The 23,226-nt window shown below is 43.9% G+C and overlaps 1 protein-coding gene across 1 annotated transcript in view; it reads right to left on the bottom strand.

The window, feature by feature from the left end:
* The window catches only part of celf6 (CUGBP Elav-like family member 6), a 134,994-nt gene that overhangs the window by 45,255 nt on the left and 66,513 nt on the right, over window positions 1-23,226 (bottom strand). The window contains 1 exon segment of the mRNA XM_029455800.1: window positions 3,050-3,098. Coding sequence (XP_029311660.1) covers window positions 3,050-3,098 — 49 coding nt within the window.

Below are 23,226 nucleotides of genomic sequence, written 5' to 3'. Positions count from 1 at the left end.
CTCATCCTGTCGTCTCTTCCCCTTTCGCTCTTTTTGTCTTCCATCTCTCACTCTCTCGCATTCCTCCATGGGCCTTGTCCTGAATCCCCACCTCTCTTACTATCACTCGCTTCATCTCTCCCTTTGCACCGCAGTACCAATGAGAAGGCGAGAGGGCGAGAGAGGAAGAGAACGAAAGGAAGCAATAGAGAGATAGAGCAGGAGATACTTCTGCTCATTTATGCCCCTTTTGGATTGAAGCAAATTGCTTGGGTTCCAAATTGCGACATAGTTGCGTGTCTGTTCCTGCACTGACCACAGAACGAGCAGAAGACCCATGCCTCGATTGCGTGTCAGTATCTCTGAGTTAAAATCATGGTTTGATAGAACTGGGAAGAAAACATGCTGTTAAGAGCATCAGATAAATGTGGACTTAGTGGGGAAGAGGTCGGCTGACACGAGGAACAGAAATAGATTTAAAGGCTGTGAAGCTCGCCTCCCATGCTCCATTCTTTCTTGATAATCCACAGAAGAAATAAAATAAGACATGAGTCATTGTAATAGACAGCCAGAGAATCAGCTCTGTGATCCACAATGGCAGCCGAGTGGCAGGATTGTGCGGCGCCGGGCCACCCCTAGTCATTTTCTGAGCTCTGGTTTTATTTCTCCTCCTGACACTCCCATATCCCCAGAGAGAGGATGTCTCTCAGGGAGACCGTGAACAAAAGAGGGGCTACTGGACTCTTCAAATGGAGTAATGGGGCCTAATGCCTGCACAGGCACGTAATCGAGACCCCTACACAAGTTCCCATGACAGATAATTGCTGATGTCTTGGTGGTGATAAATGTGACTCTATTCTAGAGGTACAAATGTCCCGGTGCAGCCCTGGGTTTGACAATCTAAAGGACCCACTGGGATTGGTGTACCTGAATGCTCCACAGCCTTCAGCAGATGAATCTTTTGCTACTGTCTCTCCTTTAGTCAGTCCAAGCTGGGCTGTCTATTTTCCTTTAACCACAGGCCTTCATAGTAAATCTCATTTCATTGTAAGCCACGACTGTGGTTTACTTCCCTGCCCTGTGCTGACTTCCTGTTGCCATTAACGCTCAATATCTCTGTTGGGACCTGTCTCCTTGGTCTTATTTCATTCTGTGCTGTGTCCTATCCTGTCTTCCCATATAGAAAGTTCATCTGACAGACTAGCAGTGGCTCTGCCAGCCTAAGAGCTCTCTGTATTTCATTCACACTGCCTGTTCATCTCCCTTCTCTTCCTGCTGAAAAAAGGCTAGTAATTGATATTGGGACCCATCCATCCTCCCCTCTTAAGTCCAGAGATCCAATTTATCTTGGTGAGAATGCCGATTGGCTCTCGCCCAGGCCTTGTCGGTCAGACGTTGCCTGTTTTTAGATGGCCATTAATTAAAGTACCGCCATGACAAAAATAAGATCTACTCGGGGGTGTGTGTGTGTGGCAATAGAAATGGGCCATCTGATTCACACTTGACCACATAAATCAGCGAAGTGGCTCAGTCTAATCTGACCTAGGCAGTCTAAATCACCACTCTGAAATGCAAGCACAAGGCAGACACAGACCAGTCCAATTAGATCCAATTCCACCCATGTAAATCTTTAACAGGCTTAATCTGCATTAACCTCAGTGATGTTAGTCACAAATGGCTTCAGAATGATCTAGTCAATCACCAGGTCAGTCAGACTCAAGATGGAGGGAGGAGGCTGTGCAATGTCAAAGCACAAATGGACATGTAATTGTTATGATGCTTGCTTGTGCAGGTTTACTTTTCAAAGAAGATCATTCTTTTAAAAACAATTGATCTAATTTAACCTGCATATACAGTTTGCCAATTGAGTTCAACTGGAATTCTCACATCACTCGTTGAATGACACTGAATCTGAATTTAGATCAGGGGTTTTCAAAGAGACTAAGGGCCTCCCATCAGACAAAGCTTGAAAAACGGCACCCCTCACCCTCACTTAGTTTACTTACTTAGTTTTGCTCAATACCGGGATGCCTATGGGATCATGATTATGGTGTTTGAACCCATAGACACTTCAAAATGTGCTCTTTGACATCATTTCAAACTACACCAAATGCATAAGTCCTTAGGCATTTATTAGTTTCTGACTTTCTGAGTGGGAAGAAATGGAAGATTCCCCCAAACTATTGTATTTATAAACTATCTCTTTCACCAAATCACACACATCTAGGCCATTCTATGTGATCTTTTGATAACCAGTGTAATATTTTTTTCATTTCCTTTCACAGAGGCTCCCATGAGACAGTTTGGAGCCACCCGTAGGGAGGCCCGCCTCACACTTTGAAAACCTCGGCTTTAGATGGTTCAACAATAACACTGTACTATCGGTATATGATCTAGTGTAATCATGTGACAGTACTATTAATGAGGCAAACGGGTAGATGGGAGTACCGTAGGCATATTTATAGTGGATACTGTACTGTGTGTTGAGTTTAAAGAAGTGAATGTGGGACTGTATATAACAAACAATAAGTTGTGCTCTTTACCACAAAGATGTTCCAAACCCCTTGAACAATGATACGTCTCTTTTTGAGAGACTTATGCTGCGTCTTCCCTTCATTCGATGGCTAATAAATTAATACATTCAGGCAACTGGATAGTGTTTCTCCAAGTAGGAGCGCTGGGATGTGTCTGTTTGTGCTTCTTTGTGTATGTTTGGGGTGTATTCCAATGCCATCTCTATGGTCTTCATGGGATAGAGATCATCCACTCCCCATTCCTCTCTCTTTTATTTCTCTCTCTTTCTCTTCGTGTCTCTCTGTCTCGTCTTTGAACCGCTCCCAGTGACTGTGAACCTGAGACTTCCCCTCTGCTGGCACAGATGGGAAGTCAATAGAAGCAAGTGACCTATATTACGGGCTACTCTACGAACTCCCAGTGTGTCTCAAGTGAGAGCAGAATATTAAGGATTTTGTGTGCGCTGTTCCAGTGTATTTGTGTGTTTGCGTGTGTGTGTGTGTGTGTGTGTGTGTTTTAAGGGGGGTGAGCAACGGAGACGGAGAAGGTTAATTACCTCCACGTCCTTCGCTGTCGGCTGGCTTCACCTGGATGGGCCGGTTCATCTGGAGAAAGAGAGAGACAGAGAGAGAGAAGGGAAATCCCAGGTTAGCACGAAACGATAGGAGCGACGGCTAGAACGTGTGAAGTGGAAAGAAAACAAGTGAAATGTGGCAGTGTTCCTGCCGTTAATGTACTGAGGTTGTGCTGCTCTGTGAGCTGAACGCAAAAATTAAACGGTGACGATGCCGTAAAAGAGATAAATCTGTGCAGTGCTTCATGCCAACGTGTTTAATTAATCCAGGGCACTGCCTCTAGAGATGCCTGAATTCCCCTCACAGTTCAGCAGAATTAGCACTTTTCAATGACGGAGCCACACTGGGTGTCAGATGGCACTTGGAGATTAATACCATTACATCAGCCACTCCCAGCCCTATAGGGAGAGGTCCTTTCAGGCTGGCCCTTGCTCTTCCTGGCTCCAGACTCCCAGTCACCAGCTATATCCTGCTCATCCCTGACCCTCAGCAATCCCTCTTTCTCTGCCTCCAAGCCTTCCTCCTCTTGTTCCTCTCTACCCAGAAGCCCTGTTGCGACTCACGGCCAATGTGCCAGTGGTCTGGACAGCCAACCGCACCCTGCCCCTGCCTGCTACTCCTGGAAGCTATTGAGAGCCACCGAACAGCGTAGCTGTGAAACAGCTTGTGAAAGGTTAACAGTAGGGAATCGATAAACAACCTTTGAAGAACCATTTTATAGTGAGGTGAAAGCGAAACGTCGCCAAGCTAACATAAAAAAGCCCTTTTAAAAACTGCATGGCGTGAATAAATACTCCCCTGGCTCTCTTTGCTCCCTTGTCTGTGGTTTAATTTTTTTCTCACTCCCTGGAGTTTGAATATGAAAAGAGAAAACAGGAATAATATCCCCTCTTTCCTCTGTGAAAGGGTAGGTGTTAAGAGCCACCCTCCAAGACCCTTGCTTATTGAGGCTACCCACACATTTCATATTTGGCATTGTGTTTTATTTTTGGCATGGTGTTTCTGTGTCTTCAGTCAGCAGTGGGCCCACTTTTCTAACTAGGCCATGCGGACAGGTCCAACGTGTGCATGCCAGTTAATAGCCCCCTCAGATCTGTCAGCTCGGGCAGCACAGTGGCTGTTGGGCCCTCATGCAACGCAGCACTTGACAGCAGTTGACCACGGCCAAATATAGACCTAAGACTTTAGATGTATATAGACATGCATATACATGGTGACACCCTGGGGACGTAATGTACTCACCCAGCAAAATGCTGTGACACTGGAACAAAGCTGAGCGAGATGACAGACACATTACAAAGACAACCGAACGAAGCTGCACTCACACACAAACACAGACTCACTCACAGACGGTCACACCCATACAGATGGACCGGCACGCACAACACACACACACACACACACACACACACACACACACACACACACACACACACACACACACACACACACACACACACAACACGTTGATATTGTTTGACTTTATTGGCACTAACAAGCAAAAGCGATACTGTAACTGTACTGTCACTGAATTCCCTTATGTTCTCAAGGGGGAAGGAGTCCAGAGGGCTGACTCACTGAGAGAATAGAGTAGATATAGAGTCCTGTTGGTTTGTGTTTACAGTTTGGATCCAGGGCCTTGAATATGTTTACATGTGAGTCCGAGGTAAAGTTCAGGTCGGGTGAAGCATTGATGTATGTGAGTATGCGGTGGAGAGAATTAAGGTCATTGTGAGCAGTTAGTTAAGGTTTGTTCTGCGTACATAGTGTGTGAGAGTGTGTCTTGACAGGTTGGGGGCAGAATGTGTCTCACATAAGAGGTTTAGAGTAGCCTGAAGTCCCAAGATCCCTGTCCAGTGATCAGTCAGCTTCCAGGTCTTAAACGGCAGCGATTGGTCAGGAGGCTTCATTAGGAGCCCCTGAGCCACTGCAGCAACAAGAGTCATTAGACAACCCAAAAGTACACTTGGGGTTGCTAGGCAACCGAGCGGAGGTGGCCGGCAGGCAGGCGAGGCAAGCTGGCCGTCGGGCTGTGGGCTGTTAGCCAAGCAATTGGCACTCCTTTCTTTCTTCTTTTTTTCTTTCACTTGGTCCAAGGAGGTCATAGTGAGAGGGGAGGAAAAAAAGATTTCTCAACTCCCACCTTACAGCATGTCCCACTTTCATGTCCTTTTTTAGTGACTGTGACAATGAGTTTTCAGAGCAAGTCTGTTGCAACGTCTGCTCCAGCTTCCTGCCAAATGACGGAGTTCAACTTGATGCCAAACTATTTGAGATGTGAGTAGTGCTCACATGCAAATGGCTGGAGTTAAGAGGTGTGCTTCTTTGAGCTACTTTATAGTGTTCTCTTCACACACTTTCTTTTGCAAACAGAGGAAATGTTTCTAGCACACATGCGCTTATTGCACAGAAATATTGAAGTTCACTTTACTTTCATCCCATCTCTCTCTTCCACTCTCTCTCTCTCACTGTCACACAGACACACACATACACACACACACACACACACACACACACACACACACACATACACACACACACACAGAGGCACAAAAAGTCTAGGGGCTCAATAACAGCAGGTGGCTTAGGTGACATTTTAATCCCTTATTACTGAGTGCAGGATTAGCCAACAGATCAAGGCAGAGTTAATTATATGAATTCATCAGAGGCTGGGCGAAGAGGCAGCCTGCTTTCCCCTAGGGCCAGGACCCACACCCACCCCCACAACACCACCCACCCTTTGCCTATACACTTACATACACACACATTAAGGAAGAGGACAAGTGACATTCGGTCCGTCTGAGAAGCTAGCTAGTTCCGTATTAGCATTGCAGCGGCGGAAAGCTAAGATAACACATAGAGTGGCGCCTCCAGAGATGCTGTAAGACAAATGACATCTACTACCTTCCCGTTGGGCGCCGCAAAATGAACTGCATACATCGGAGCGGAGAGCTACAGGGTTTTTCATCCTATAGACTTGTGGCTGCCGAGGCTGAAAGGAGTTCAACACCCCCCCGTCTTGCTTTATCTTTGTCTCTCTCTGCCCCTTTGGCCTCCAAAACCAATATGCTTCCCACCACAGCCCCTTAATGGGTTGATCAATGCTGACAAATAGGCAGCTCATGCTGTCTTGCCTGGGAACTCACAGCTCTGTGCCTGTGTGCTGCTGCACTTAGAGAGACCATCTCTCTTTCTCCTCATCTCTCCATATTTCTGTCCTTCTCTCTCTTTCACTCACTTTTTTCTCTCTCCATATTTCCCCCTTCTTCATGCTCTATTTCCTTTATGTCTATACATTCATTTTTTGTCTTTGCTCTAATCTCCAGAGGCAAATCTATACTTTTCATTCTGTTATGATGAATAAAAGTCATCAGAGGGATGGAAAGCCAACAGAGTGGAAGAGAGGAACTTGCTTACATTTTCCAGTAAAGGTCTGTGTGTAAGTTTCAGAGTGCATGTGTGTTTTGTGTGCATTGCTTTTCAGTCCATCTATCTTTGGCTAGATTGATAACCGTGCAGTCAACCTTTGACCGTGATTGAGCATGTTTTTGTGAATACCACTGCTCACAAAGCAAACAGGAAGAAATGCTTTACCACAAAGAAAAATGTTCTCTCAGAAACATAACAATAGTGTGAGCTTCGTCTACTGTTGCGTCTCTTTGGCTGTAACCTTTTCTCTTTTCTTTTTAGACGAGTGATATCCAGTGTGAACATTAACTTCTTTCGTGCTCCAAAGTTCCATTAAACAGAATAAATTACAAACATATTTGCAAAGTATTTTGCACGGAACAGTTAATACTTCTCAATTTTAGGGACATGCTAATCAACTTTTAGCTATCAACTATATATATTGTAATATCTTGTGAGTCAGACGGAGCTAACTAATGGAGACACAGATCATTGTGACGTCTTCTGGGTAGAAACTTTGGTGAGCACTGAGCTAAACACACAAAAAAGTGCTGCTTGTACAATAAATGTCAAGTCACTCAGAAGAAGGCAGTGAGTGCACACACCGTACAACCCGTACGACATTAAGTTGTTTGTTCCTAACTTCTAATAAGACTCGCAGGAGCGTCTCCGAAATTGGTGCCTTTTCCGGTGGCAGGACATCAACACGTCCTCATACTTTAACCAATTTTTTCCATCTGCATTGTTTTCTTGTGAAAGTGATATAACAATATGTGCAGTTGAACTGTGCAGCACAGCAACAATTGTTACAATTAAAACATTGTTAGCCTTCAGTTTGTTCTACTGAAGAAAATGTATAAAGTTACACTTGTCTAGTTTAGGCTGCATTACTCAGTTCGAGCCCTCCATAAACTCACAATTCCCCCAAAATAATCCTATTTACATGACTTCCCCTGGAGAATTGTTGAAATGTTGTTGTTTCCTGACTCGCCACTTTCACATTGAACTGAAACAGTTACCCCCGCTGTGTGTGCTCTCCCACGTCATGTTGTTCAGCACAGCAGATCAAGCTGTACTGCCATTTGAAATGCATTGAAACATAGTGTAAATGTGCAAGACCTGTTGAAATAGAGGCAGTGCTACGCGCTGCTATTGCCCCACTGTGACCCTGTGATTGGTTAGAACTCGTGCCATGGAAGCAGTATTGTGATGAAGTGAGAAAGGTTTCTGATGAAAGCTAAGCTAACTGGACACATTTATTTCACTTTTATTGTATTTTGTACCTTCCTTACAATTTAACCATCTCTTCAAGTCATCACGTACCATAGTCTTGATAAGCCATCCATTGTTTGATGCCTCATTATTATTCTGCAGTTTCACCGTCAGTGAGTTCATTGGAGCTGTTGATGCCATTTACAGCCTTTTAAGCTCAATTAAAGATTTTTAATGCAGACTGTCTTTTCTTAAAGAGCCGGTGGCGATGGCTGAGATCGAGACGCCTCATTCCAAAAGCAGATATAAGGATATTAAGACCCTGACCTTTGACTAGTGCAAAGCCAATATAAGTGCCCTGACCTCTGTCATTATTATCAGTGCCTTTAGAGCTTTGGGGAATTAAGAGGATTCTTCTGTTTCATTGAGCGGAATTGGCATTTTTTTTGTCAATACTCATTTTGAAGTGTCATGGTGAGCCTGTATTGCAACAGCCCAAATGAAAGGAAAATAGCAAAGAGAGCCACATTCCCTAAATTAAATATGTCATACATTATGGATATATTCAGGTGATAGAAAAACAACAGCAACAGCATTTTGAAATTTAACAATCTCTGCAAGACTATCTCACTGACAAACAAGCTCCCAGATCTTGCACAGCCTGTATTGTACCAACCCAAATTACTCCTTCCATCACCCATCGCTCACACGTCAGGACATCCTGCCCCTCATTTCTGTGTGGAAGAGAAACAGGGTCGGCACAGCGGGAATGATTCTTTCTCTCAAATTGGTGTGCGAGTTCACAGCAGCCTCCCTGTGAGGCCAGCGAGTCAGGAGAGGTTGAGCCTGCCGTGTGTGTTGGAAGAGATGGGTTAAAGCTGGAGTGATCACACACTGCCTGTCTCCCTCGAAAAACACATGAAGGAGGCCTGCGTCTGCCTCGCTGTGAAGAAGAGGGAGAAAGTGTGCTGACAGCTCAACAGAGGGTGGCTGCTGGTGAAATGTGGCCTATTTTTAGCTCTGAGCCCGAGCTCCTATTTAAAGACGAGGTACTGGGGGTCGGTCTGGGAATGGGACCATAAAGACGTTGCTCGTAACCAGCTAACACAGTTATCCCCGGTGCGATGCTGCAGCGTCATCAGGGAACATCTCTGTGTTTGTGTTTTGTCTCAGTAATCTCTGTCCCGTTCTCCATAATTACCTGGCAATTGATTTCCCCTGGAGACGGATTTTGGCTTTTAATTTATCTCTATGATTCCGGTATTGGCTCTTTGGTCCTCTGAGAGGCCCAGCTGAGCATCTGAACCAATCTGCACCGCCCCTCCCTGCTTGGCCCAGTCCGACCCAATCTAGTCTTGGCCTTTCTATTTTTATTTTTACTCTACTAGTGCCCAGCAGGCCTCCTCTCGAGGTGGGACGTCGGCAGACAGAGACAGAAAGTGGATGAGGAATCGAGCCATCATGTTATCCTCTGCTCCATAAAGTCTCCGTTCTTCCTCTGACTGTAGATGGATTGCTGTGTAGATCACTGCAACCAATGGCCAGTGCACTATATTACATTTATTGCCCCCTTTTTTCCTCCCTATCTCCCTCCATCCTCTTCTCGTGAATATAAGGGGGGGTGGGAAGAAGGACAGGGGGAGTTGGGGTAGCGGTGTATCAGAGGGAGGAGGGGGTGACGATTCGACACAGTGAGACAAGACTAACAAATTAGTCAAAGTGACAGGGAATTTTATGAGGTCTGCTCTTGTGAGGCGACTGCTGCTCTCTCTCTCTCTCTCTGGGACACTATGCCAGGTTGTGTGTGTGTGTGTGTGTGTGTGTGTGTGTGTGTGTGTGTGTGTGTGGTACCTATTTTCTGAAAAAAGGAGATGAGTGAAAGAAGTGGTGGAATAAAGAAGGAGAAAGGAGCAGCAAGTAACTGTGAGGTAGAGAGAGAGAGAGAGAGAGAGAGAGAGAGAGGAGAGAGAGAGAGAGAGAGAGAGAGAGAGAGAGAGAGAGAGAGAGAGAGAGAGAGAGAGAGAGAGAGAGAGAGAGAGAGAGAGAGAGAGAGAGAGAGAGAGAGAGAGAGAGAAATAATGGGTATAAGAGGCTCAGGGATTAGGAAGGAAGAAGGCAGAGGGTCTTTTTTTTTCTGACACCGACTTTTAATTTAGCATGCCATGATGTAACAGCCACTCTTATGCATTTGCTTGTCTTTAATCTCAACATATTGAAGGAGGAGGAGCAGTTTTCATGAAGTGATTATGTCACTTTTCAGAAGCTGTAACCGACAAGTACCTGGAAGTCCCATGTGTATTAATTGCTCTAGTCTTTAGTTGCGCACTTTGGTACAATTTATCATTTCTATAAGCTTGGGGACGCCTTGTGAGTTTGACCAATGGTGCGGTACTCAAGAGGCAGCAACAATACGGCAACAAGCGTCCAGCCTCTCATAGTGTTCGCTACGGGGACGTTGAGGGGCCTTCAAGTGCGTTTGAAAGCTCGGAATTGTGAGTTTCCAGCGATGCCACACGTGTCATTGTACACTGAATTATCCCGGCTCTTTTGAAAATAACTTTCTCTATTATTTATTTATTATTTATTATTAAATACAATGTAATGAGACATAGTTTGGGCAACATGAAGGTTTATGGATTCTGAAGCTGAAGACTCCATGTTTTTGAAACATAACACAGGCTGCCCATGTACTGTGTGTGGGATATTTGCAAAAAACAAAACAATCCAAGTTGATAATAGAATACACACCGCAGTCAATGCAGACACCAAAACACACATGTGGTTAAATGCCCAGATTCTAGCCCTTTGCATACAAACAAGAAGCCAGAGCAGGAATCGCAACAATAACCTGGAGCATCTATCACTCTGCAAGGCCACAGTACAAATGTTTCTGAGCTGGGCCGGGAAAACAGCTAAAGTGGCGCATGGTATGAAGAGAAGTGGGAGAATAATAATAAGTGGCGGGTAATGACACACCATGCATCTGTCAGATTTATGAGTGTATATCCTGCTCTGCTCCTCTCGTATACCTGCCGGGCCGGGTCTGCGCCTGTACGCACCACAATGCTGATGAGAAGAGTCAGCGGTGAGCAATCACAGAGCACAAAGCGGAGGGGAGAATGGAGCTGGGCTGCTATGGGCAATGACAACATCCAACAATTGAGCACTAAAGACCCAGAGCACACATAAATACTAACACACATGTCAAAATGGCGTGCAAAAATGCACAGAATCATAAAGAGGCAAATAAAACATTTAACCAGGATGAGGCAGGAAGGAGCTTATGATCCATATCATTGAATATCTATGGGTATACAGATGTATATTTATTAATTATCAGATGGCAGCATTGTGCAGTGTTAACTAAACTGTTAATTATGTTCCTGGAAGATGCAATAGTGCTTCCATTTCAATTGAGCACTTTTGTTTTTATGCTGTTCTTCTCTAAAAGGTAGCATCGCACCAGGGAGGAGAACAAAACACAACTATGTTAACAAATGCACATTTCAAAGTGCTTTATGATGTAGAGAAATGCAATTTTAAAGTGTTTGTTTGGCCTTTAGGATACAATATAATCAACCCGATGTTGGTTAGAAGTGTTCAATGTAAATAAAAGTGCATTGTTTACAATGGAAATGCTGTGTGTGTGTGTGTGTGTGTGTGTGTGTGTGTGTGTGTGTGTGTGTGTGTGTGTGTGTGTGTGTGTGTGTGTGTGTGTGTGTGTGTGTAGCCAGAGGCTGTTGGTCTTCAAAAACAATAGTGTTTATAGAATTCCAATCTTGAGTCCGATTCACTCGTTCGTGGCTGTTTTTGTTGCATACATATTAAAGAAAAGAGTTTGTTGTCGATGGTGGGTAACGTTTCACGTTAGTTCTTTTTGTTTTAAGTATTTTTTTTGTTGAAATGTGTTAATTAATTAATCAAAAAGGCATTAATTAAAAAATAAAACAGTTTTAAAGAGTGACAATACAATCACTGACAGTAATGTAAGGCGGTGATCGCGTAGTGCACACAAACACGTGCATTTTGAACTCAACAGAGCAAACACACACACTCAAAAACAGCAAGCGGCTGTATGATCACACACACACACACACACACACATTTGCTTTTACCGTCACGATAATGCATAATAAAATCATACGTAAACACATCAAGCTGTCCACCAGTACATTAAACAACCCGTGCCTCAGATCAGGTCGACAGTAAGAACCGACTCACAGAAAATGTACGAGCACAACACACGTGTCATACACGCATTGCATCGATAGTGTTGTCTTAATAACGTAGATATGTATTTACCCGTCACCACAATGACAGTACTCTCTTTTGTAGCAGGTGCATTTTACATTTTGCCTTTTTAAAATGGTAGAACCCGGCGGATTCCATGTAACGCGAGTCAAACAGGTGCCATACGTAAAGTTATTCAAATTAAAAAATGCACATATCTCCTTTTCTTTCTGTCTTCTTTCAAAGACTAAGGTTCTGCTGCTCAGTGCCGGCGGTAACAGTGGGATACACCGTGCTTCAAAATGAAATATGTTTCTTTCTTCTTCTGTGTTATTTCAACATTTCCCTCTTTGGGGTTTTGATTAGTTGTGTTCCATTTACACATATGTTTTCAAAGTTCATATAGATTTGTTTATCGTGGGCTGTGCTTACACTCATTTTCACTTAAATATGAAAAGGTGTTTTGGAGAATATTTTTGTCTCTGCTGTTTTTTTTGCCACAACCACTGATGAGGCCGGAGTTCTAGATATCTCCAGAGATCCAATACAAATACTCTCACATGTTGACAGAGGAACATTTTGCGTGTTTTGGCTATTGATTCAATTATGTTTAAGATAAACTCACATGCCACACACACACACACACACACACACACACACACACACACACACACACACACACACACACACACACAGGCACACACAGGCTGCTGATCATATGATGTATTACACACACACACACACACATATTGCAACACATACAAAGGAACAATGGAGTCATAAACACACACTCGCTGGCTGCTGGTGGTGGTAATGGAAGGCACTAGAATGAAGATGCCTATCAAACAAACACTAGCATAGTTAAATGTTCTCATAAATACACAGAGCAGACCAAACACAGAAATAAAATGATAAAACTAATGGAACAGAAGATGCATTTTTGTAATGAGCAATGGAAGACTGTTGTAACACAAACAAATGCGAGCATGTGGATAAGTAAGCACATGGAGACATTCACACACACTCACTCACACGTGCCGGAAAAACTTGTGCAGAGATGCCTTTAGACACATAGCACGCACACACACACACACACACACACACACACACACACACACACACACACACACACACACACACACACACACACACACACAAGCATGCAGCCCTGCAAGTGTGTTCCAAGACGCCGTTAGCACAGAAGGCTGTTTGTGAAAATGATCACATCAATCGAAGTGATAGATAAAAGACTGGGAGCAATTGATAAAGTGCCACAATTATTTGGAAGATGAATGGCTGAATTTGCTTTTGAAATTGGACTGGATCTCAGTGCAATGGAACAGAACTCATCATCATCAATGAGCCTGCCATTAGATTGCTTTCTGTCACACCCTAATATCAGCCCGGACAATTGGATCCATCTGCCAAATGGGATCAAATAGACCTACTCAAGCAACATCAGAGGTGATGTATAGTGACCATGTGTAAAACATATTACATTGCAGATGCACAATACATCATTGTGTACGTTGTTGTGTGTGCTTGGGTGTAACGTTTGCCATCACTGTGGATGAGTACGCTCAATAGAAATGATTTGAGGTACATTAACGGAACACAAGCACAACATGGAGGGAAATGATAGTGCTAGCTATGCAAGAAGGGGAAAAACATGATGCTTAAATGCCACAAATGAAGCCATCAATCCAAATAATGTCAGTGAGATGATTGTTAAGAAAAGGTATAGTGTGACGAGCTTGAGATGGATGTGCAGTTACTGTAAAGGCAGGTTGTAACAGTAAAGAGAGATGACTAATGTGCTCACATCTTCCAACAACTCCAGGGGTATTTTTCTTTTATTATTATTATTTAAAAAGAATATTTGCAAAGTTGCAACTCATAAAACTTGCACTATCGTATCACATCATTTATTTAAGCCCATAAATCCTTTGGCTTTTGCAGTTATACGCCTCATAATGATGCATTGGTTAGCACAGCCTGAATATTTGAGCCACATAAAAATGGTAATAGATTAAACCAGGGGAGTGCAGTGTGTGTATGTGTGTGTGTATGTGTGTGTGTGTGTGTGTGTATGTGAGAGAGCGGCGCTATCAGTAAAGAAGTATTATTGCAGCTTACACAGGTCTTAGCAAACAGAAGGGAGCATCAGAATGCACTGCATCTTCCCCTGCATGCACATGTACAAAGCAACAGAAGAGGGACAACGCAGCAGGGGGTGGGATGGAGGCACATTAAGTAATGTATTGTGCTTACAGGGAGGGAGGTGTGTAAATGGGTCACTATTGAGGGAGAGGAAGGCTGAATGAGTGTTTATGGCCACAGATCTTCCCAAAGAAAACATCTTTGCACCTAAAACTGTGTTTGTCTTCGATGTCTTGGGGTATCCACAGTACGGCATCTACTACATTTAATTCACATGCACTATAGAGTGCAATTATTTAGCATTGTTGCACTTCCACTTCCCTTATTAGGAAGTCGATGGGTTTTTAAATGGGTTTTTTGGTTAGATGCCTGAAATAAGGTCCGTGGTAAACACAAGGATAAGAGATGTTAACGTTTAGTTCTACAAGATAAAATACGTCAGTTGTGAATTTCTAAGCTTTTACGTGTCTTAAGAAGGCGGTTGATAACAAGTTTGCTAAATGAGACTACAGGGCTTGATCGGGGACATTACACGTCACCACGCCGAACGCGGGAGAACTCATCGACTCAGAAGTGGTGACGTGGTGTAGTTCTTATAAACTGTTACTGTATAGTTTCCTCTTCTTTTCAATATGTTTCTTTTTTGCTGTGACATTATTATCTCCTGAATTCTTCAGTACTGTGTATTCATACTATTCCGTTGTGTTATGTTGTGTTCCAGTCTAGTGTCTGGAGGAGCTAAAGTGAACGCTGACTCTCTCTCTGCCTAAAGCGGTGACAGGCCAAACTTAACTGGAATGTAAATAAACTTTTCCAAACACTGACGCACATTCAGATTCCTACACTGAACATTTTTCTACCCACATTTGAAATAGAATTAGCTTTTCTGCCGATCTGTGAGGGAGTGTGTGGACACGCTGATATACCCTTCACTATCACGTCTTTTTTTTAAACTCTCATTGTCTCTGTTAAACTCAAGCACACAAAAATGCCCCCACACACACACACACACACATACGCATGCATGCGCAGGTGCACTCAGAGCCCCACACACACACGACACACATTGTTCCTGTGTGGTCGGTGTCTGGGGGAGCACTGCAGGGACCTGTGCTGTCAGAGAGCAGACCACAGAGTGTCCCTGGTCCCTGCTCCACCTGCTGTGACAGCTAATTAAGCCTGGCCACAAAGCCTGGCCTGTCTGGGTGCTGGAGTGGGTGTCGTGGCATGGCATGGCAGGGCATGGCATGGCATGGCATGGGGATAGCGTGGCCAGCTGATGAGGTGCCCTGCCATGTTGTCCAGGGACACGCTTAACCCGGGAACACCCACGGCCACAGTGGTGTGTTCTCGTCTTCGTTAGGCTCCCCTTCAGTCATTAATTACGCTCGCGCACTTCTATTAGTCCTCCATTTAGGCTAATCAACAAGCAGGGCCCTCCGCTGACATCATTAGCTCTCTTAACAAGCAGCAGCATTTGGGGAGGGGCCCTTCAGAGCCGTTTGTGAACATTAACCCTTCCTCGGCAATAATGAGCCACCGTTATCTTGTGGTGTACCTCAGGGCCTTTTGTCCTGCTGCTGTTGTCCAACACCCCCTAGCATGTTCTTCTTGCAGCGCTGTCATTAGGAGACAGCAGCAGCTAGCGCCAAAGCTGTGGTTGCTCCGGGCAGACAAGGAAGCTTAAATAGCATGGCAGGAAGTTAACACTGCAATGGGGGCAATGTATTTTTGGGAGGGTTTGGGGATCAAAGGCGCTGAAGAAATGGGTTGAGACAGGGCAATCTAAGCCCTTTGGGTGTGTGTGTGTTTCTTTGAGTGTGTGTGACTCATATTAGATATGAGGAAAGGAAAGAAACACAGGTTGGAGATGGTGACAGGGAGCCCAGCCTCTCGACCTCTGGACCAGCAGGGAGCATGAGAAAGGGAGAGCGGCCCCCTGAGCGACTGCACAAGCTCCCGGGGTTTGAGCTGCTGTTTGGACACAAAATTAAAAACACACACACACACACACACCTAGTCCTTACTTCCACGCAGCTGCACACATGCTAACAAATGTGACTCATCAAAAATAACACTTTTTGTGTGCACATACGTATGTCTGTGATTCAGAATACCTCTTACAGATGCATGCATGCACACACATGCTTCCTCACAACTCTGCAGGAGCAGGTACTCATCATCATACTCCCCGTAGTGCCACCTATCACATAGCTGCAGACCTGAACACACATTTAACTCACGTTATCTAACTCACAAATGTGTATTTGTGTGTAATTTATTCCACCTTCCACTCAGACGCTCATGTTTACCCCTGTGCAACTTATGCCTCATAAGTCAGGCAAGAGTCACAAATGTGTGTATGTGGTGATTTCTTCCACCTTGAATGTTATGAGTCAGAAGTGTTCATATCGTAGGCACAATTTAGCTTCCATACACAAAAACAGTTCGGAGCTAAAGTCTTAGCTGAACCTTTTTCTTGCCGCAACTGCATCAAATTGTCAAATACATTGCAATTATGATGTCGAGGTCAAAGTTGTAACTTTTAAGATAGTTACACACACATTCAAAACCACAGGCAGCCGTTTCATGAAAGCCGTGTAGGCGAGTTGTTGGCTACGCTGAGACACCAATGCATTATGGGCACTGACGCGGGAAGCAAGACAAACTTACTTTACTGTATTTGCTTGGCAACGAGCTTTGATTAGAATAAATGCGGCACTCTGTTTGAATACTTCATCCATTGTTTAATACATCCATAGTAACTAACCACCTGTGGAGTATAGCTGGGAGCAAAGAACTTAGCAATCGTAGCGAGCTTTACAAACCACAGACAACGTTCAATAATTTACCAGATGAGAGCTGTGGACCTCGTCAGAAGTAGGCAGAATGGGGAAGAAAAGTACAACAATGTCAGAGAAACCTTCATTAGGCTCATGTGCACGGCTTCAAGTTGACTCTAAAGGCACAATCCTAGCCAATTACTGCATCGCGAAACGTGTGCTCAGGGCGATGTGTAGCCCTCTCTGTTCTTTACTTATTAATCCCTGCCAGGACGGCTGTATGGTGTCATCATTGGCTGTTCATGGTGAAAAATTAATGTCATCTCATTGTCTTCTTCTGTCTCTCTCACCTCCTTGTAACCTGAGCAGGAGGCTTGGGGAGTATCAAAAAAACATGTAATGGCGTTATGTAATTAGGATTTAAAAAAAGATAACTGTATTCTGATACAGATAAAAAAGACCCAATAAAATCACCGATACGTTTAGAAATAAAGAAAGATTTCTTTCACACACAGCCTCCTACACTGCCTACCTGAGCAGAGCTTGTGCGTAATCACAATGAAATGAAACATTATATTATTGATGGCCATTATCAAAGGCAAACGTAATGTAAAAAGACTGGCTATGATTCCAGTTAGTGGATTTTACAGTGTGGAGATAACTTCCACTTGTGATGCTGTCGCTCTTCTTCTGGTTTCAAAATGATGTTGAACTGTCAGCATGTTTCTCTTCTGTTGTCTTTATTAGCATATTGATGTGTTCCACAAGTAAATGTGATCAAGTTACTTGACTTTAATATTGAGGTACTTGCTTTAGGTTCATTTTTCAACATGTAATTAGTCATTTTAAAGTGACCCCCCCGACCCTGCTGAGCAGTAACTGAACGTCTTCTAAGCTGTAGTTTAGAAGAGTACCATGTGCCGCTGCTCTCTGTGGGCTATCGAAGCAGAACCGTGATGAACAAGGCTTTAAAGTTGTCGCTGAATAATGTAGTCGTGTTTGTGAATGCCATGTGACTTTGAAGTCCATGACATTTTAAATATGTTGGTAACGACAAACAGAGCAAGAGATATTGCGCTGCACTGTGTACGATACTGAAATATGTTGGCGTACCTACGTTTGTTTGTTTGTTTGTTTTTGGATTCATTTGTTGGTTAATTTTTCTCATTTGCAAACCCACAACAAACAAGCATATGCACACATTCAATCACGCGTGCACACATGTAATTTGTGTCAAGAGAGGTTTGGTATGAAAAGGGTTAACGCACTATTTTCCAGCTCTTATCGGCACTTGTAAAAGGATAAGGAGAGGAAAAGTGAGAGAAAGAGAGGGGAGGGGAGGGGGAGCGGGAAAATGCCATTTGGGGGGAGAGCCAAGTGGGTCTGCTAAACGAGTGGATTCTTATGCAAATACATGCTAATTTATGCGCACAAGGCAGTGGCAGCGCCTGAGGCTGCTTTGATTGGCAGTTGCAGGTCTGTGTGTGCTGAGGAGGGACGCTTGGCTCCGGGTGCTTCTGTAAAGTTGGGCACGGCTGCCTCTCCATGTTCTACATGCTCTGGATCCACTGAATGCACACGTCTGTAGCCTAGCCTCTCCACCGGACTAGTCCCAGCAACCAGCAGGGCTCCCATCCAAAAAAACTCTCCACACACCAAGAGCTCAGCTCAGCCAGCTTCAATTCCTCAGCCAGGGCATCATTATAAAATCAAAGCCCCAGCTTCATCTCGCCTGTGTGTGTGTGTGTGTGTGTGTGTGTGTGTGTGTGTGTGTGTGTGTGTGTGTGTGTGTGTGTGTGTGTGTGTGTGTGTGTGAGAGAGAGAGTAGGAGGGGCAGCGTTCTGGGCTTGTTTGTGTTGAATCTAGGGGGTGTTTGTGAGTGGCAGAACAGCAGCGGCGCCAATGCAATGCTCTCCACGCTCACTAATGGGCTGACAGAGAGGCTCTAGGTCAGGGCCTCCCATTACTTCAGGAGGCAAACTGGCTAAATGAATAGGAGCCTGCACCTAGCTACCACCCAGAGGAAATGTAAATGGCATTTGTTTCTGTGGTGAGGTGTTGTCATGCAGAGCAGTGGTACATCTTGATAATGTAAACATAAATTCCTGAATATGGTGATGCCAGAGTAATTGGGTGGCTGTTATTTATCATTTTTGTTTGGCATTTTTTTTTCTATTTGCAAGGCAGGGGAAAGAAAAACAAATCTAGTCGGGCGAGGATGAAGCCATTACTCTGTATATTACTCATTCACACAGGCCCCCAGGCCAATAGAAAAACACTTGGAAATCACCAACATAAAATAGAATATGTTCCCTAAAATATAGTGCATTTTACGCTACCTCATAAATATACTCTGCCATGATGATGTGTCTTGGAATGAAACAATGGAGGCATTTTCCCCCCCAACTATTCCTCTACAATAATATGCATGTAAGGTAGTACTCATGCATATGTGTTATAAACATCTCATTCTAATGTGCAGCCAGGCTTGTCACACTAGCACACACACACACACACACACACACACACACACACACACACACACACACACACACACACACACAAACACACACAAGCAAACAACACATGTTCGTGTACGCACATGACCAACAATTCCCGCCTCTCCCCCTCCAGCTTTCACACGTGCCAAAGCAGAATGGGTATTTTTAAGGTCTGCAATTATACTCTCTGCAGTGTGTAGGCAGCGAAATTACTCGGTTGGCACCCCCAGCACCCCGATCCCACACTCCCTGTGCACCCTATCTCAGTGGGAAATAAAGCAAAACCATTTTGACAGATCTGGAACAAACACATCCAAAACCTTTTGTTTGTCACACCCAGGGACCACAAATGGATTCTCATCATACAGTAGATTGAAAATGTATGTTTATTTACACCAGCATCCATCTCTTTCCAAATATTACAGGGATTTTTGCCAGCCATGAAGTGGCCCTGTATCTGCCCATGTTGTCTTCACTCAACTAATCTCCGCTCTCGAGCTTCTGATGACACCAGAGACACAATGTGATGTTCCCTCATCACCCGTCACAAGTCGCCCGGCGTTGGCTGTTTGAAATAGCACATGCGCCGTATGCATATTTCACCCCCACCAACTGTAGAAGCGATGAATAATACATCTATTATTACATTATTGCAAGAGATTTGTAACACTTGAAACAGAATGCAATATGCAGTTTATCTCCATGCACAAGGTGCTTCCGTACAGCGTCTGTCTGTGTCACCGCACGATGGAGGCAGAAAAGGGGGGGGGGGGAACAGAGGAAACAAGCGTGTGTTGCTCCTGACAGTCCGTCAGGTTCCCGGGGCAATTATTCTCCCGGCTGAGGGGTTGGATGCTGAGGCTGGTGACGGCCTTTGTGCGTGTCTACACACTTAAACAAAGGATGTGTCATTTTTAACATGTCTATGTGCTTTGTGTTACTTTTCAACACAGCATATGTTAATAACAACTCATGTTGGCATATATTTGGTATTAGTGTCAGTGGCCAAAATCCTTGTAAGCTGTTGTGACAATTCGGCTGTGATAGCGGCAATATCACTCCACAATATCGTGTCTATACTCATGCACGACAACAAAAGATCAGAATATATTACAACATGGCAGTAACTCCAGTGAACACGCACGATATCATCATTGAAAAAGTTTGCCCGCCATACTTTTTCAGGTTTTGTAGTTCAATTCTCTAACCTTTCAAGACCTGGAAATGATTACATTCATTTCCCATATTCTGCAGATCAGTGTTGAAAATGCGGCATTATTAAAATCCCTCCTTAATCATCAAGCGCCTTTTGTTTTGCTGCCGTAACTGTGGTCCATTTTGAAATTTAATTTCCTGAAGTAGAGGGTCGAGAGCTGATGCCATTTTAAATGGAATAATTGAAGTGTTTTTATTCCCCGCATGTGTGAGCCGCCGTATTTGTCGCTGGCCTGCCTCGTCCTCTTAGAGATGGAAGGGTAAAAGCATGCTGAAGGCCTGTAGCTATCCCTCTAGCCTCTGTCGTTTAATTTGACGAGGAGGCGTGAGGTGAGCTGGAAGAGGAAATACGTCTCGCTGTTGCTGTATACCACTTGAGAGCTCATTCACAGCCTGGAGCTATTGACCACACCATGTCAAGTTCTATGCTAGAAGTGTGTCCCCACACAACACTTAAATTGCATTTGGACCTTGGCTGGGGTGAGAAAACGCCTGGCCCGAAATCAATGGGAGGATACAAGCATCGGTGGACATGGGAAGGGGTTAGCTTTCATTCCAGCTATTGATGAACGCCAGGTACATTTCATCAAACTACTGTAGCTCACTGAGTGTTTGTTGACCGTACTCACGCAGAATTTGAGATGGTGTCGTCGCTTAGAGAGATATTTAATGTCAAAAGTTTGGATATGACTTCAGATTTTCTTCTTTCGATAGCCAGGAGCTGATAAGCCTACTGGCGTCTTGGGGGAGAAGGGTTAAATGTTTAAAAAAGAATAAGTAGATGGATAAATAAACATTGTATCCCAGCTTTGCTTCGCTGATCTGTGACTAACTGGATAGCCATTAAGGTTTAAAAATCCCAGAGTGTGAAACAGACTGGAACACATTGAGCTTCGGCTCAGCATAATAGATTTTCATTTCCTTAATCAACTTCCTTATTCATCCTTTTTTTCTTCCAAGGAATTAATATAGATCAGTGTAAATGGGAGCCAAATACGTGAGTGGCAGCATGCAGGGAGCAGGCTCAGTGGAGGAGAGCAGGCTTTTCTCCTTCACCAGGAGCAGCATCTGTTGCTCCCCTGCTCCAACGCTATTTACAGATAGCTGCCATTATTTACGCCTGATGAGATTCTATCCAATTTGCCAGTCCACACTGTTCACAGAAACACGGACAACACGAGCGCTTAACAAGGAAGTATCACAGCGAGGCTCGTCAGTCGGCACACGCGGGTTTTTTTCCGATTCAGCGTCGGCCGAAACAAATATGGAAACCATTTGTTGCTATGTAGCAAACAACAAAGGGGATATTTAAATGTGTTTCTGTGAAGGCTGAACAAACACCTGTGCACTTACACATATACACTCGCGCACATGCCAAGTTTAATAAGTTAAATTGCATTTTCAATTTTTAATGTTGGTGGCTGTACCAAAATCATACACTCAGAATGACTCATTGCTTAGTCACCGTTAGCATTCAGCAGAGGCCGGCAAACCGAACCCCGGTAAAGAGAAAATGTTTATACTGAGATAAGAATTACACAAAGCTCTTAGGATAAATGTCCCTCCTCAGCATGTAACAGCCCCCCCTTCACAGAGCCACCAGAGCCACATATTATTTACACCTCTGCCTAAATACTGTGTCTAAACCTCAGATGGATCCTTGGGAAGTTTGATGTGCCAGCTTTCAGCTCTAGGCTATGTGGGCGAGTGAAATAATGCACTGCGAATATTACGTGCGAGCAACTTTTTTTGTGGAATTTGGAAAATCATATTCTCTCTCTCTGACTTCAGGGACTTCACAGAAAAGGGGATTTATTTGCCGTCGGTGTGTGTGTGTGTGTGTGTGTGTGTGTGTGTGTGTGTGTGTGTGTGTGTGTGTGTGTGTGTGAGCGCATGTCTATGACAATGTGCAAAAAAAGACAAGAACTAAGGAAGAAATGCCAAAATAAAAACACGGCAGAAAGAGGAAGTGACAACGAAACAAAGGAACGAGAGAAGACCAAGACAGAGAAAGAGAAAGAGAAAGAGAAAGTGACAAAGGCGACAAGAATAAAATGAGGCAACAAAGAGAAAGAAAGAGAAAAGAAAACAGATATGTCGAAAGTAAAATAATAAAGGAAAAGAGAGAAAAAGGGGTGAGAAGGGAGTACCAGAGAGAGAGAGAGAGAGACTTTAAGGGGGATTGGCTGTGGCAACAAAAAAACGATTTCTCTATGATTGCAGTTCTCTTTGCAAATAACATATAGTGTCAGTTTTAGTCTCCTCCAAGCACCAGATGGATGTTTTTTTTTCCACATAAGGACAATTCAGATGCCAGAAGAAGAAACAAATAAACACAATTGTCAACTGTAAAGAAATAAGTTGACTTTTCAAACACTCTAAACTGTCATATGTCAACCCGTCACACTGCAGGGAGATTAAAACAAATATTTGCCTTTTAAAGGGAGAGTTTCAGGTGCGTATCGCGGCACATGTCATCCATCAGTATATCTTCCTTTAGTGTTACACCTAGCACTCCACAACTTTCCTGTTGCTAATAAAGTTTGTATCACAGCATCTTTGCCTGCGAGTAGCTCAAAAACATGAGTCTGCATCTGTCTGTGACCAATCTTTGAGCACTCGCTCACCGTAACTCAAAGTGAATAATGA

Source organism: Cottoperca gobio, chromosome 3, assembly GCF_900634415.1.
Source record: "Cottoperca gobio chromosome 3, fCotGob3.1, whole genome shotgun sequence".
Taxonomy (NCBI): domain Eukaryota; kingdom Metazoa; phylum Chordata; class Actinopteri; order Perciformes; family Bovichtidae; genus Cottoperca; species Cottoperca gobio.
This window is presented reverse-complemented; position numbering and strand designations above follow the sequence as displayed.